The sequence below is a fragment of the Drosophila yakuba genome, chromosome 2R, assembly GCF_016746365.2.
Source record: "Drosophila yakuba strain Tai18E2 chromosome 2R, Prin_Dyak_Tai18E2_2.1, whole genome shotgun sequence".
Taxonomy (NCBI): domain Eukaryota; kingdom Metazoa; phylum Arthropoda; class Insecta; order Diptera; family Drosophilidae; genus Drosophila; species Drosophila yakuba.
In genome coordinates, this window is record NC_052528.2 from 4,501,723 (window position 1) to 4,516,918 (window position 15,196).

Below are 15,196 nucleotides of genomic sequence, written 5' to 3' on the forward strand. Positions count from 1 at the left end.
AATTCAAAGCGATCCAAAGCAATCCGAAACGAAACGAACCCAAACCCAAACCCGTAGGAGAACAATTCCAGAACAGCGGTCAACTCATCAGTATGCTGTATAAATTAGAGCATCAAACGGCGCTTTGCCAACTCGGAACTGGTCTATACTGTTAGTGCTACAGCACCACTATCCACTACTCACTATCCACTAACCCCATCCACCATTCAACTATTCAACTGTGGATGAGGTGGTGCATGTGGTTGCAATCGCTTCTGGCTGGCTTTGTATGGGATGGGATGGAATGAGTTCCGATAGGATGGCATGGCTTGGAATGGAATGGAATGGGTTGGGATGCGATGCGATGGAGTTCAATGACGAGGCGCGGAGTCATCGACGCAACTTGTGCACATATTGTTGCAAAATTGATATCAATTTGTTTTAATGGCCGGCCCATTATGGTACCATTATATGGTTAGTCCGTGGGTTATAATAAAACACACTTTATTACAAGCATTACGGGCGACGCGCGCCAACAGGCCAACAACTGTGGGGCTATTGACTCGAACTGCCTGGACTCCCTGGACTCTGCGGACTCAGGGGTCTGGTCTAATCCCAGATTGATTCCAATGGCCTTGCTAAATGCCCATGTCCAGCCATCAGACGGTGGCATTAGCATGTTAGCATGGAAGCGGATGTCCAGTTGGCTTTCATAGACACCAGAACCAGTATCGAACCGCCTACTAGGCCCCGGGATTATGACGAAAAGTGTGCTGGCGAAATTTGAATATCGAACTGGATTTCCCTGGGCTCAGATATCGGTGTCTCTGCGGGGCCTCCGGGGATCCTGATTAAGACATAACTCATTGTACACAGTTTAGATATGCAGATGGCGTCCACCCATGGAAGTGATATGCTACAGGAAGTTTATGAGCCAGGTTGATTGAACCTAACTCGGCGCAACTATTTGCTTCGTTGGGTGGAGTGAGGAGCACTTTGCGATGATCATGTTTTGCTATACGCTTCAAAAATTGTGAATAAACAGAATTCACCATTTATGCAATATATTATACATTGTTCTTAATGATGCTGATGATCTAATGGAGCACCTGAGTCACGCGAAGCCGAAGCCAAAGTTGGGTTCATTGAACGATGTGGAGAGTGACCGAAGGGTCCATCAAACTATTTCATCCGATGAGTAGCTGGAAATCGATAGGAGCAGTGCGATTTGCAGCACATGTTCTCAATGCAAGCAAATCATTTAAGGAAATCTAACTGGTGGGCGTTTTTTGCACAACAATTGCTTATAAACATGGTAATTAGACCCTGGAGGCCTCCTTGTATAAAAGGAACTGGCCGCCCGCCCGAGGCACAGTTCATACTTTGCGCAATGAACGACTCGGGTTATCAATCAAATCTGCGCCTTCTACGGGGTTTCCTGGACGAGTTCCGATCGGTGCTAAGGCAGGAAAGTCCCGGTCTCATCCCACGCCTGGCTTTTCACTATGTTCGCGCCTTCTTGAGGTGAGTCTTGCATCGTCCATCACTCGGTTTAATCTACCTTGTATATAATCCACTTTTTGCATTGCTCGCAGTTTGCTGTGCCAGTATCCCAACAAGAAGTTGGCCAGTTTGTCGCTGTACCGATGGATCAACTTTTTCATCATGGGCAATGTGATGACCATTTTCTGGACCATGTTCGTGGCCCTGCCCGAGTCGAAGAACGTGATCGAAATGGGCGACGACTTGGTTTGGATTTCGGGGGTGAGATCTCCTGATTCACCCACTCGCAAGTAAACAAACTAATGCTTACTTCTGCCTGATAGATGGCCTTGGTTTTCACCAAGATCGTTTACATGCATTTGCGTTGCGACGAGATCGATGAACTTATTTGGCATTTCGACTACTACAACCGGGAGCTAAGGCCCCATCATACCGATGAGGAGGTGTTGGGTTGGCAGAGACTCTGCTACGTGATCGAATCGGGCCTATATATCAACTGCTTTTGTCTGGTCAACTTCTTCAGCGCCGCTATTTTCCTGCAACCTCTGTTGGGCGAGGGAAAGCTACCCTTCCACTGCGTCTATCCGTTTCAGTGGCATCGCTTGGATCTGCACCCCTACTCGTTTTGGTTCCTCTACATCTGGCAGAGTGTGACCTCGCAGCACAACCTGATGAGCATCTTAATGGTGGACATGGTGGGCATTACCGCGTTTCTCCAGACGGCGCTCAACCTCAAGTTGCTCTGCATCGAGATGAGGAGACTGGGGGAAATGAAGGTCAGTGATGAAAGGTTCCACGAGGAGTTTTGTCGGGTGGTTCGCTTCCACCAGCACATTATCATGTGAGTTTTACGTCGCCATTTACGAATATACAAGTATAGGCCGAAATATGCTTTTTGGCAGGTTGGTGGAGAAAGCCAATAGAGCTTTTAATGGCGCCTTCAATGCTCAGCTGATGGCCAGTTTCTCACTGATTTCCATATCCACTTTCGAGACCATGGCTGCAGCTGCTGTGGATCCCAAAATGGCCGCCAAGTTCGTGCTCCTCATGCTGGTGGCATTCATTCAATTGTCGCTGTGGTGCGTCACTGGAACTTTAGTTTATACCCAGGTGGGCCATTACTTAGACATTTCAGTTATACACATTATAAAAGACACTTTAGTTACATCAATAAATAAACAAAAAATATACAGTCACGTCTAGCCGTTCTTAGCTCCACTTAGATATTAAGCCCTAATTGAACTTTGTGAATTTTGAGACTTTCCCTGCTCTCTTCTCATCAACAGTCAGTGGAGGTGGCTCAGGCTGCTTTTGACATAAACGATTGGCACACCAAATCGCCTGCCATACAGAAGGACATATCCTTTGTGATACTACGAGCCCAGAAACCACTGATGTATGTGGCCGAACCCTTTCTGCCATTCACCCTGGGAACCTATATGCTTGTAAGGATACAAACATATATTAAAAGAAGGAAAAAATATTTATCAATCGTTCACTTTCAGGTTCTGAAGAATTGCTATCGTTTGCTAGCCCTGATGCAAGAATCGATGTAGTCAGTAGTGTATATGGCTTGTGAAAATAAAAGTTGGACTCTTTCTGGGCGTTTGCATTTGCATTTGCATGGCTCGTTTGGGTTGTCGCCGCGCCCATTGACACTCGGTTTCGACAATGGGGTCGACCCACGCACACCCAGCGGCGACAGGTGCAACCCACCTGCAAAGTGCAGAGGAGGAGCCCTAGCTCGAGCCCGACCCGAGCCCCAGCCCATGATGCAGTGCCTCTGGAGCCAGCCTCGAACTTATTCAGACGTGACACGCATTGTCATGATCTGACCCAACGTCAGACAAAGAGGAGCGGTGATCGTTTAGTATTTGGTATTTAGTATTTGGAGTTGGAGCAGATGCTGCTCCATGCCCTTCACAAGTGGGAAAGTCGCCCGTGTCCATGAAACGTTGACCGGCCAAAATGTCATTATGTGCCATGTGCACATTCGGCCAGAACGAATAGCTCCACCACTCTCAGAACTTCAACAACACACCCAATTCAGTCGGTGCGTGTTCTAATGCACTGAGAAAAATCGGAATGGTCTGCCAACAAATGTTATTCCCTTTTTGTTATATTTAATTATGTATTTTATTAATTTTTTATCATATGTGGTTATTCTGATATCCATCTTCCGTCTAGGTTTCCTCCGGAATACTGACTCGTGTCCAGTACTCATCATACAAGGATTCTGTGATCTTACATTATACTTGAATATCTCTTCAACTATTATTCACGGTGTAGGGGCGACTTCCCCCCAGTTTGGAGGGTGGAGTGGGTGGTTAGTGGCCGGTCGATGGGAGATGGGCTTTTGTCAACTTCGGTCTGTTCGCCGCACTGATTAACATTTGAATGGCAATCCACGTACGAGCATTTAGAACATTGTGTCCGTGTCTCTTTGTTGCTGTCTCCACATCTAATTAATTCCCCCATTTCGACCATTGTTGCCATGGAGTCGGGGCCGCTGCCCCCGCAAGTGGTAATCGCATTGGCAATCGCGATGGTAATGGTAATCGTAATGGTCCAACCACCGATCCGACTGCAGACCAGCCGCAAAGTTGGGTTCTCGAATTCAGTTTGTCGCGCCATATTCTAACGATCGGTCGGGTTCGGTCCCCAATAAACCATTTGTCTCCATAATCGTTTCAGTTAACAATACCATTAACCGGATATCCTTGCTGCAGTAAACGGTATTCAAACTTATTAAGTGCCCAACTAGTGACTTTCAAACATGAGTTCCGACTTCCAAGTGATGAATATCATACAATACATTATCTTATGTGTCTTAAGGAAAATACTTAATCCTGTATGGGGTATAAATCTCCCAGGACATTTGGTACAGAGAAATGGAAAAATATGAACGTTTTAGTGTAGGCTTACAAATAGTTATGGGACATACCAATAAATGAATCAAAGGATTGCCTGCCTAATGATAAACTCAATCTATCTAACATTTGGAACATTTTTGTATAAATGAACATTGCCTTAGAAGGAAAAAGGCTATAAAGAGAAAGCGTAGAATATCATTAATACCTCCTGATCCTTTACAGTTCGTTGCGATAGGTTCCCATAAGTCCGTTTGTATTTAACTCCACCAACCTCATTATCTATAGATAAACTTATAAGAAAAATAGGATCACTAAACGTAGGCGTAAGACCTTTAATGGTCCTGAATAGCTCTCTCCTCCAAAGTTGTAACCTTTCATAGTCAATTTCACAATTCTGGAAAAGCATTCGGAGTTCAAAGCGACACTTTCCAAGTACAGCCACCACTTGAGGTCAATAGCTAACGCTTTCCGAAGACCCACTTCGCTTTTGTGGCGATGGGGTTGTGCGGAGAGCATAAAGAGTTGAGTGGACAAAAAGCCGGAAGCGACATCCGGAGTTGCGGATCGATATGAGTGGGGCGACACGTAGCTCGGCTAGATTTTCGTTTAATGATCCAAATTCACGTTACGCATTGTGCACATTATGGCGGCAGAAAGGCAGAAATATATTTAACTATTCATGTGATTTTCCCATTTTCCACCCGCCACACTGTTCGCCGCGAGGAAATTCTCCCTATTGAGGTCGCATACTTCATGTCATTTTGCTGGCCAATGAACTAATTAGATCATGTCGGATAAACCAGCGCGACTAACCACGAATTCTGTTTCCAGCTAAACGCTAAGCACGCAACAGTTTCGATACCCAAATCCAAAAGCCAGGTTGCGGTGAAAATGCCGCGATCAAGCTAGAAAACCCCTTTCCAAGTACTCCAAATCGAACATAATCATACAGCATGGGACCTGGAAGGGGATTACACCTGCTGCTGACAGCCCTAGTGGTTAGTCTAAGCCTTAGTAAAATTAATGGTAAGTAAAAACTATGTATGTACATACCCTTATCAGAAGTAAATAAATAACTTCAGTACCTTATATAAATTACATTGCCAAATGCACAAAACCTTCAAATTTAAATAGTTTGCAAAGACAGCTTTGAAATTCGCGCACCTACCGTAGATATAATAATGTGATCTTAACCCAACATAATCTTTAGCTACTATACCCTACCGATATAATAAATTCTCCTGTGCAGGTCAAACCACCTGCAAGAACGGCCTAGGCCGGGTGCTCTATGAAAGATTGCCCAACCAGCAGCTCCAGGGCTATGACGATGATGTGGTGCGGGATACGGCGCCACCATTCCGAGTGCTGGAAAAGTGCCAGGACCTATGCCTGCGCGACCGATCCGGCTCCAACAACCTGGTGCGCACGTGCACCAGCTTCGACTTCCAGCCAGGCAGTCGGATCACCTCCTTTGGAGGCAACTCCGAGTACGAGGAGTCGCTGTGCTACTTGACATCCGAGCAGGCGGGACCGGAGGGCATCGGCAGCCTGATGCTGGTGCCCAATAGTGTACACTTTAACGAGATCTGCCTGACTTGTATGTGCACGCTGATGATATTATATTGAATTATTTATGATATAATATCCCCCAATTCCGTAGCCAGTCGCCCGGAGAGGGAGTGCCCCAGCAGAAGATACGTCTTTGAGAGGCATCCCCGCAAGAAACTGAAGCTGCCCATCAGTGATATTAAGGAGATTACGGCTGCCAATCGCTCGGACTGTGAGGATAAGTGCCTGAATGAGTTCTCCTTCGTCTGTCGATCGGCCAACTTTGACTCCACCATGCGTTCCTGCACGCTGAGCAGATTCACCCGACGCACCCATCCCGAGCTGATGGAAGACGATCCCAACTCCGATTATCTGGAGAACACCTGCCTAAATGGTAAGTCTAGATTATGGTTCCCAACTCACTTGGACTCACTCTTTGAACCATTGATTAGCCGAGCGCCGATGCGATGGCCTGGCCGTTTTTGTCAAGGAGGAGAACAAGCGCCTGGGTGGCCCCTTCGAGGTGGACATATTCAATAACATGACGCTGGAGGAGTGTCAGACCATGTGCCTGCGGGCCGAGAAGTAAGGCATATGCATAATATCTCTATTTCAGCGTCATTTAAGCTAATTGCGCACACCGCTTTCCCGCAGATACTTCTGCCGATCCGTGGAGTTTGACGACCAGAGCAAACAGTGCATCCTCTCGGAGGAGGACTCCATATCACAGAAGGATGACATTAGCATCAGCTCCAGTCCCACACACCATTTCTACGATCTGGTGTGCCTCGATAATCGTAAGTGGCTACCGTAAAGGCGATCTCGTGTGAGTCGAGAAAAGTCAACAGCGACAACAAGATTACAGTGGTGCATCCCATCTCAACGGTTGCATCCACTTCCATTTCCCCATAACCATCCCCACTGCCACTTCCACTTCTACGTCTACTTCTACGTTATGTTGTATTCCCGTTGCAGAACGAGCCAACGATTATCCAGATAACTCAGTCACCTCGCACCTCTTCTCCAGCGGCCGGCGGCCAGATACAGCATTCCAGCGGTACCGCAACTCCAGGCTGGGCGGTGAGTTTCACTCCGAGATCACCGGCCGTTCGCTCAGCGAGTGCCTAGACGAGTGTCTTCGCCAGACGAGCTTCCAGTGCAGGTGCGTTTTCAGCCTCGGAAGTTGCCGTTGCCATTCTTGTTTTAATACCCTTGCGAAAGGTCTTCTTAGTTCAACAAATACTATACCATTGCTTGAAGCATACCTTATAAATAAGCTCTTCTTTACTGAAATTATTTGTTTCTATCGTTTAAGTTTATGTTTAAGAAAGTCATAGAAGCTATTGCGTAAATGAGAGCAGCCCCCTAACTTTAGATTTTCATGGAAAAGACCAACTGTAAAGATATCTTTCAATGCAACTAAGTAAAATTTGAGTCTACTGTGGCAAAAATAATACACAGCTTATCAAATCGGTTGTCTATAATCGTAATCATCATACATATTCCGTGATGCAGTAGTTAAGATAGGGTTTAAGTGTATTCCCATCTTCGACGCATGGCTTTACAGTGTTTGTGGTTCTCCTACTGCCTCACTAACCCAACCACTCTATCCTATCGCAAATTACAGGTCTGCGGTGTACAGCGATCGTTTTCGTACTTGTCGCCTGAGTCGGTACAATCAAAAGGACGGCATGCGCATTATATACGATGCTGATTATGATTACTACGAGAATCTAATGTGTAAGTGGTTAGAGGAGGTGCTAATAGCGAGCCAGTAATCCCTGACATAGCTGCTGGTTCTCTTCTTGCAGTGAATGTGGTGGGCGGAGGCGCCGATGGCGATGGCAGTGGGCACGGTGGCAGCAACGATGGCAAGCGACCCGGGGATCAGTCGGGCAGCAACTGGAGACAGCCTAATAAGCACGACGATCGCTACGGGTCGGGTGGGTCAAGTGGCGGAGGAGGCTCGCATGGCGGAACGGGTTCTGGTGGATCAAGATTGCCAGCGGGCGAGGGCGTCGACTATGGCAGGCCATACGATCGTTATCCGGACATTGCGGGCAATGAATATGGTAGGCAGTGCACTTTATGATCTCTAAATACACTGCTAATATACTTTTAAATCAGATCGAAATCCGTATGGCGGAGATCGCGATAGAGACCGTTATCCCCCAGATCGCTATGGATCCCGGTACCCCACTGGAGGAGATGGCATTGGCTACAATAGACCCTACGATCGTTTCCCTGATGATTATGGTAAGGTTACTAGTTGTTTAGGTTCTTAACCCTTAATCCCACAACCAGAACGACCATACACGATCTCACCATTCTAATGCTAATTCTACTGACAACTAATTCACTAACCCCACGTCAGATCGGTATCCAGCGGGTGCGGGTGTCAATGGCGAAAGGGACCGAGACCGCGATAGGGATCGAGAACGCTACCCAGTAGCTGGTGACAGAGATCGCTATCCAGGCGCTGTAGATAGAGATAGGTACCCAGGAGTCAGGGATAGAGATCGCTATCCCGAGCCTTACCCGCCGGAGCGCTATGCGGACAGATACGGAGATCGACGGTATCCGGAGCGGGAAAGAGATCGCGAGCGTGATAGGTTGCCCTACCGACCACTACCCTATCCCGGAATCAATGACAACAGCCTGCCCAGTGATTTGCCGCACACTCGACCCTATCCCACCGATGACGATGCTCCCTTCCGGCCCTACGGATATGGGGGCGGACGCTATGGAGAAAACCGATACGAAGGCCGATACCCTTCGCGATTCCCTCCCAGCCGGGAGCGGGATCCCGTGGGCGGCTACACAGGCAGAGATGCTCCCGACAGCATATTCCCGGACAGACGCTACCGCCCCTCGTCGATGGACTCCCCTAGGTATCCCTATCTGCCAGACTCGCGGGGACCACCGGGAAGATATGATGATATCGTGCATAGTGCCAGGAGACCTGAACCCGACTCGGCCAAGCGATATCCGCCAGCGCCTATTGCTCCAACGGGCAGCGCCAGCAAGTATGCCTCCACCCCGAACCGGTTTCCGGTAGGTAACGATCGGTATCCCATTGACATCTACAAATATGGCAACCGCCCGGGACCCAATGATCTTGGCAGACGACCAGGTAAGTACCTCGGGAAGGGACTAACCAACTACCAACTTGTAACCCGTAACTCAATTGGTGGCAAGTGCAGTTGAAAAGTGATCTATGCTAACCAGTATACCCAAATAGGTCTAGAGCGTCCACCACCTCCCTTCTACGATTACGACTACGAGGAGCGGTATGGCGATAGATACGGACCCTACGATCGGGAGTACGATGGGCCGCCGGGAAGAAGGCCACCAAGTGGTGGTCCTTATGGCCGCTACGATAGTCCCTTTAATCGTCCCTATGGTGGTAATGGCCTAGACGATCGTCCCCTTCCCCTGCCTGGCCTGGGTCTCTCGCATCCACCCACTCCGTACGGAGGAGGTGGAGGAGGTCATGTGGGTGTGGGCGTGAGTGTCAACTCGGGTCCCCCGCGGCCACCAATCACCCGTTGCGAGGAGAGCGACAACTTTAAGCAAATAGCCGCCAGGCACAAGATGCGTCGCCACTTTGTGCGACGGGCTCTTATCGTCCCCAGCCTCATCCAGTGTGAGAGGGAGTGCATCGAGTCGCGGGACTTTGTGTGCCGCAGCTTCAACTACAGGTGGGTGGGGAAGGAGCAGGACTGAAGATGCAAGATAATCAGTACACGAGCCGCTACAAATTCACATTGTAAATTTCAATTTGCAGAGACTCGACTGCCTCCGGCTACGAGGACAGAGATAGGGATCGCGACCGGGACCGAGACTCACCGAACTGCGAGCTGAGCGACAGAGACTCGCGGGAGCTGGACATCCACGATCCGAGCACCTTCGACGCCTCCAACTATGACTTCTACGAGCGCAGCATTGGACGCAGCGATGGCGAGTGCATGGACGGTTGGTGGTTACCCTATTGAAATGTAATGTTATATTAAAATAAACTATATTGTTCGAATGATCTAATCTAGTCACGCAAACGTGTAACGAGGAAGGCATGGAGTTCACGATCCGCACGCCGGAGGGCTTTTTGGGACGTATATACACCTATGGATTCTACGATCGCTGCTTCTTCCGTGGAAATGGTGGCACGGTCAATGTTCTGAGGCTCAGCGGACCACAGGGATACCCCGACTGTGGAACTCAGCGGGTGAGTGACTAAGAGTATTCTAGAATATATAGTTATTTGAATAACTAACTTTCATATTTTCATATTTTCGGAGTCATTCAATTTTCCTTTTCAATTGCAAATGGAATCATTTATTTTATATCTTGCAGTACGGCGATACTTTGACCAACATAGTGGTGGTTCAGTTCTCGGACAATGTGCAGACCAGCAGGGATAAGCGGTACAACCTCACCTGCATCTTCCGTGGCCCTGGAGAGGCGGTGGTTAGCTCTGGTTACATAGGAGCTGGGTAATGCTGATACTCAATCTAACGATCATAACTTCTGATTGTACAATTCTTTTTCAGCTCCGGCAGTCCAATCCCCATTGAATATCTACCGGCGGAGAACACTCTCAGTTCCAAGGTCCGCTTGAGTATTCTGTACCAGGGCAGACCCACTACCACCATTGCTGTGGGTGATCCTCTGACCTTCCGGTTGGAGGCACAGGATGGCTACAACCACGTTACCGACATATTTGCCACCAATGTGGTGGCCAGGGATCCCTATTCCGGACGCAGTATACAGCTAATAGACCGCTTTGGATGCCCCGTGGATCCATTTGTTTTCCCCGAACTAGACAAGCTGCGCGATGGCGACACCTTGGAAGCCCGCTTTAATGCCTTCAAGATACCTGAGTCCAATTTCTTGGTCTTCGAGGCCACCGTTCGCTCCTGTCGCGAAGGATGTCAGCCAGCCTATTGTCCTGGACCAGCGGGTCGTCAAGAGCCTTCCTTTGGCCGCCGAAGGCGATCTCTAAACACCACCGAGATACCCGAACCGGAGGCATTGGCTCTGGAGGGCAGCAGCCAACTGGAGACATCCACGCTGGATGAAGTCACCGTAGTGAACAGCACCACCGTGAGTGCCACACTGGGTCAGGCTCCTCTGAATGAGACTCAATCGGGCGAGAAGACCAAGGAGGCTGAGGAACCTGAGCAAGTGCGGGAAATGATTGAGGTAAGTGTTTGATTGGTCGCAGGGGATATTTTGCATAGGCTAATAAAATCGATTAAGGTCTTTGAAACCCGCGAGGAAATTGAGAAGGAGTCGTATCCCCGCAAGCTAGTGGCCCCGGTGGAAACAGTGTGCATGACTCCGGCTGAGTATCATGGCCTAATCACGGCCATTATCCTGTTAATGATCCTGCTATTCAGCATCACGCTGGTAGCGGGCCTGGGATACAGGTAGGATGCCTTCAACGGGCAAGAGATCAGTGCTAATTGGCGCCTTTTACAGACGCTACTGGAAATCCATCTCCAAGAACCGACTTGTGGACCGACACTCGCCGATCCACTCGCTCGGACACTCCCATTCGTCCATACGCACCCATGAGCGCTTCACAGAGATCGGACACATGCCCAACCTGAATGGAGGAGGAGGTGGAGCAGGGGCTGGAACTGGGGGCGGAGCCAATCAGAGCGCATCGAATCGGGCCTCAAACGCTTTTCGCACCAACATGTCCATGTTCGGCGGCTCATTACACAAAACATTTGCCACGGGGTGAGGAACGGCGAGTCGCCAGTCGCCAATCGCCCAACCGGTCCACTTATGGGGAGTTTTATGTCTTTACAGCAACTTGGCGCGCATGTGCCAGCTGCCAGTGATAAATCCCATGCGTAGCACCAACCAGAGTAGCCACCAGTTCGAGGATCCCAGCGAGCCCATCTACACGGATCCCTCGCTCTTCGAGCGTTCCAGGCAAGTGGAGGGCCATCATAATGTGACAGATCCGCAAACAGAATCCCCGACCACCGTTCGCAATTGTAAATATGTTCGCCTTTATTCCGATTTGTCTAACCGTCACGTCACCACTACTACAAGGGTCTGCAGACGCAGAGGCCCACCTTGTTACAAAGTCCGTCCCGTCCTCCGGCTATCTGGCAGTTGGTACTGCACCAGTCGCCTTGCATCTGGCACAGGCCTTGGAACGTGGGCATCTCACCTGTAACTAAACCAAAAGTTAACTCCCAAGTTAGGCACAATTTCCAACTGAAATCAGACTCACTTGCATGACCACCGACTATACAGACTAACAAAATTAACAGGCAGAGGCGTAGGTTGTCCATGCTGATGAGCTGTCAGATTCCGACTAAAAAGCAGGCTGGCTGGCTGCGAAGGCGATAAACCATATCAGCCAAATGAATCTGAACTCATCACTCCCGCTCTCTTACGAAATATTTGGAATAATATTGAGCTAGCTGATTAACGCTTGGTCGTGTTTTCTTTCGTTCACAGATCGCTGAGAAGTCTGACCATGGTGGCCGAGTCCGAGGACAATCAGGAGGTCTGAGATTCCAACTCCAATCCTCCTGTGATTAGTTGTAAATAAGCTAAAGGTTTCCAACTCCAGTTAATCAAAGACAACCCGACAAGTAAACAGATACGCTAGCCAAATGCGTGGGACCCTCGAACATTCGATGGTCCATCAAGTAGCCTAAGCTAAGAATCGCACCACTGACCAGTATCCAAATATTATGATCTTATGCTATTTACCATAATTTATCTAAGGCTAACAACAGAAAACACAAGCAAGTAATTATTCTCCCTACCAGCTAAGATATGAAACGCAATAAAGCCGAAACTTATTCATATCACCGCCGACTTTCGTTCTGCCCAGAGGAATGCAAAGCTGGTCATTAATCAGCGTGCAGGATTGCAGTTGCAGTGGCACATTGAGCCGCTTGGCCATTCGAGGGTTAACGAGCGAGGCCAATTGCCAGTTGCAGTGGCACTTTCCGCTGTAGACAGTAGCCAGCGGGGCTTTGCGGTTGTGCAGCAATTGCACTTGCATCCGCTCTGTGGGCAAATTGCGTATCGGAGGATCGGTCAAAGGCCACTCATAAATCAAGCAACAGGGCGGCTACTGAACATAACTGAAATTATGCCTCAGTGGGTCACGAGGCTTTACATATCATTAGGAACTTCATTCTTTATGATGGCTACACTGAAGCTAATTACTTGTGGCGAGCCAAAAAAAGCCAGCACCATCAAAATTTATAAAAAATACAATCATATACAAATTTATCAATCACAGGAGGAAAAATGCTCATTTTGATACTTTCGACTACACATAAATAGCAAACTTTCATTTTGGAAAGTCACCTTCCATTGAATATATTTTAATACGAATTTAAATAAATTAAGACCATTCATTATATTCTTAAACATATATAAAACATAAATTAATGCAGATATGGAATTCTAATTGCTGGTCTTGACTAGCACATTTGAAAAGTGTTCGAGAGAACGTACAGCTTTGCAAATGACTTCTTGGTGGGAAATTTGACCAAAGCGACGCAATTATCTGACAACCGTCTAACGAATAACATAAGTTAAGGATAATAGATTACAATATTTACAAGTACCTAGTAGATAGCCCTTTAATCGTCGAAGAATAGTATTTCTAGGATTCGTTTCTGTGCACTTTTCTTCCGTTCCTTGTTCATCTTAAGCAGCTCCGTGGTGACTAATTCCCCCAGCAAATGCTCCGACAAACGCTGCAGACCCGGATGATTGGGCGGCGCCTGAAATTTCCCGAAGTTGGAGGGGTGCGAACTGCTTGCCTGATGTGGGAACTGCTGGTACAACTGGAAGAGGAAGTCCGTGTTTGACGGAAACATGTTCTGGTGCTGTTGTTGTGGCTGGTTGTTGTGGCTGTTATTGCCGCTGGGATTGTTGCTCCCGCTATTACTGCTACTATTATTCCCACTTCCATTGCCCCGCTGCATGGGCATCGAATTGCTGTAGTGATTCTCCTGCTGCATCAAAACCTGCGGCTCCATCAGATCATGGCTGTTATCATCGGAATCGTCGTCCGAGTCATTGCCAAAGTGGCTCCCATTGCTGGTCATCTGGTTGTGTGCATTGCCATTAAGCTGAACACGGGGTTTCTTCATATGGAAATTGCCAGATGCCGAAGAGTCTAAGACATCTCCCTTGGAGTTATAAACGTGTGACTGTTGCATCTGCAGGGTGGAACTGTTGCCGATTGAAGCGCCAGTGGCGCTGGAAGAGGAATGGACCACCGGAAGTTGCTGTTCAGAAGCCGGCGACTGTTGCTGCTGCTGCTGCTGTTGTTGTTGCGGCTGCTGCTGCTGAGGATGATGGGTTCCTGCCCCAATTCCTTGCAGCGGCGACGACAGCGGTGACTTCATCGAGGATGATGTTGAGGTCAGACTGCCGGCGCTGTTCTGGGCCCCGTTCATGCCCACGGCGCCTTCCTTGTACTGATCCTGATAGCCTTGCGAGGAATCCGCCATCACAGCTGCCACTGCCGCCGCCTGTTGCTGCATTTGGGACTGTGATATGTGCTGAAGCTGCTGTGAGGCCACGGCAGCCGCAAAATCCCTGAACACCTGGTCAGCCTCGATCTTCACCTGGCCATTGACGTTTTCCAGCGCAGATGCAGCGGCGTTACTCAGAGCACTCATTGTGTGCTGCTGATCCGGTTGGTGGTAAAGGTGACCTTGCCCTGAGCTTCCAAACTGAGACACATTCTTTATGGAGCCATTCGACTTATCCACCTGGTATTCGTTGTAGCCGGAGCTGTTGGCGGACTGCGGAGATGTTAGGAAGTTTGGCACATGGCGATATGACTTGCGCGGTTGGATGTGCTGGTCCAAGAACTTCATCTTCTCCAGATATGGACGCGACAGGTGTTCGTAGACAGGTGGATCGCCCTGCTTCCGCTGCGAGACGTAGCGTTCGCGCAGGTACTTCCACCGCTTCTTGCACGTGTCCACTGGAAAGGAGGACAACATTTATAGAGAAGGTCTTCCGGAGGAGCGCCTCTTCCTCACCATCCGTGCGCAGCTTCATCGCAATCAGCTGCCAGGCCTCGTCCTTAGTCTCGTACTTGCCACCATTGGCGCCGCCGTTGAGGTAGTACTTCTGCCGGTTGTAGATCACTCCGTGCTGCGCCACCTCGTCAATTAGCTGCTCATCCATCATTTTAGTTTAATTCGCGTTTTTAGCTGCCAATTTGCCTTTGGTGTATGTCAGGCCATTTCCAACACTGTCGATAAATGCATCGAAACTGTGTGGCCAAA

At 48.7% G+C, this 15,196-nt stretch overlaps 4 protein-coding genes across 4 annotated transcripts; 2 read left to right on the forward strand and 2 right to left on the reverse strand.

Moving 5' to 3' along the window:
• The first annotated feature begins 1,046 nt into the window (after positions 1-1,046).
• On the forward strand, positions 1,047-3,080 carry LOC6529281 (odorant receptor 47b). The gene is made up of 6 exons (XM_002090250.3): positions 1,047-1,503; positions 1,575-1,743; positions 1,806-2,323; positions 2,385-2,592; positions 2,769-2,927; positions 2,988-3,080. The coding sequence occupies exons 1-6, from the start codon at positions 1,217-1,219 to the stop codon at positions 3,036-3,038; spliced, it is 1,392 nt and encodes a 463-aa protein (XP_002090286.2). The 5' UTR covers positions 1,047-1,216; the 3' UTR covers positions 3,039-3,080.
• A 1,038-nt stretch (positions 3,081-4,118) lies between these two features.
• On the forward strand, positions 4,119-12,742 carry LOC6529282. Its single transcript, XM_002090251.3, has 20 exons — positions 4,119-4,217; positions 5,187-5,381; positions 5,605-5,952; positions 6,016-6,297; positions 6,356-6,488; positions 6,558-6,700; positions 6,879-7,065; positions 7,531-7,643; positions 7,715-7,975; positions 8,031-8,159; positions 8,278-9,036; positions 9,145-9,604; positions 9,691-9,878; positions 9,950-10,128; positions 10,257-10,396; positions 10,454-11,105; positions 11,163-11,332; positions 11,385-11,648; positions 11,721-11,846; positions 12,384-12,742. Exons 2-20 carry the CDS (start codon positions 5,309-5,311, stop codon positions 12,436-12,438), a joined length of 4,662 nt encoding a protein of 1,553 aa, XP_002090287.1. The 5' UTR covers positions 4,119-4,217; positions 5,187-5,308; the 3' UTR covers positions 12,439-12,742.
• Positions 11,910-12,304, reverse strand: LOC26535954. Its single transcript, XM_015197456.3, has 2 exons — positions 12,154-12,304; positions 11,910-12,096 (listed from the first exon to the last, which is right to left on the reverse strand). The coding sequence occupies exons 1-2, from the start codon at positions 12,212-12,214 to the stop codon at positions 11,963-11,965; spliced, it is 195 nt and encodes a 64-aa protein (XP_015052942.1). The 5' UTR covers positions 12,215-12,304; the 3' UTR covers positions 11,910-11,962.
• A 464-nt stretch (positions 12,743-13,206) lies between the features above and the next one.
• Positions 13,207-15,174, reverse strand: LOC6529283 (putative uncharacterized protein DDB_G0277255). The gene is made up of 2 exons (XM_002090252.4): positions 14,948-15,174; positions 13,207-14,889 (listed from the first exon to the last, which is right to left on the reverse strand). Exons 1-2 carry the CDS (start codon positions 15,096-15,098, stop codon positions 13,529-13,531), a joined length of 1,512 nt encoding a protein of 503 aa, XP_002090288.1. The 5' UTR covers positions 15,099-15,174; the 3' UTR covers positions 13,207-13,528.
• Between the last annotated feature and the right edge of the window lie 22 nt (positions 15,175-15,196).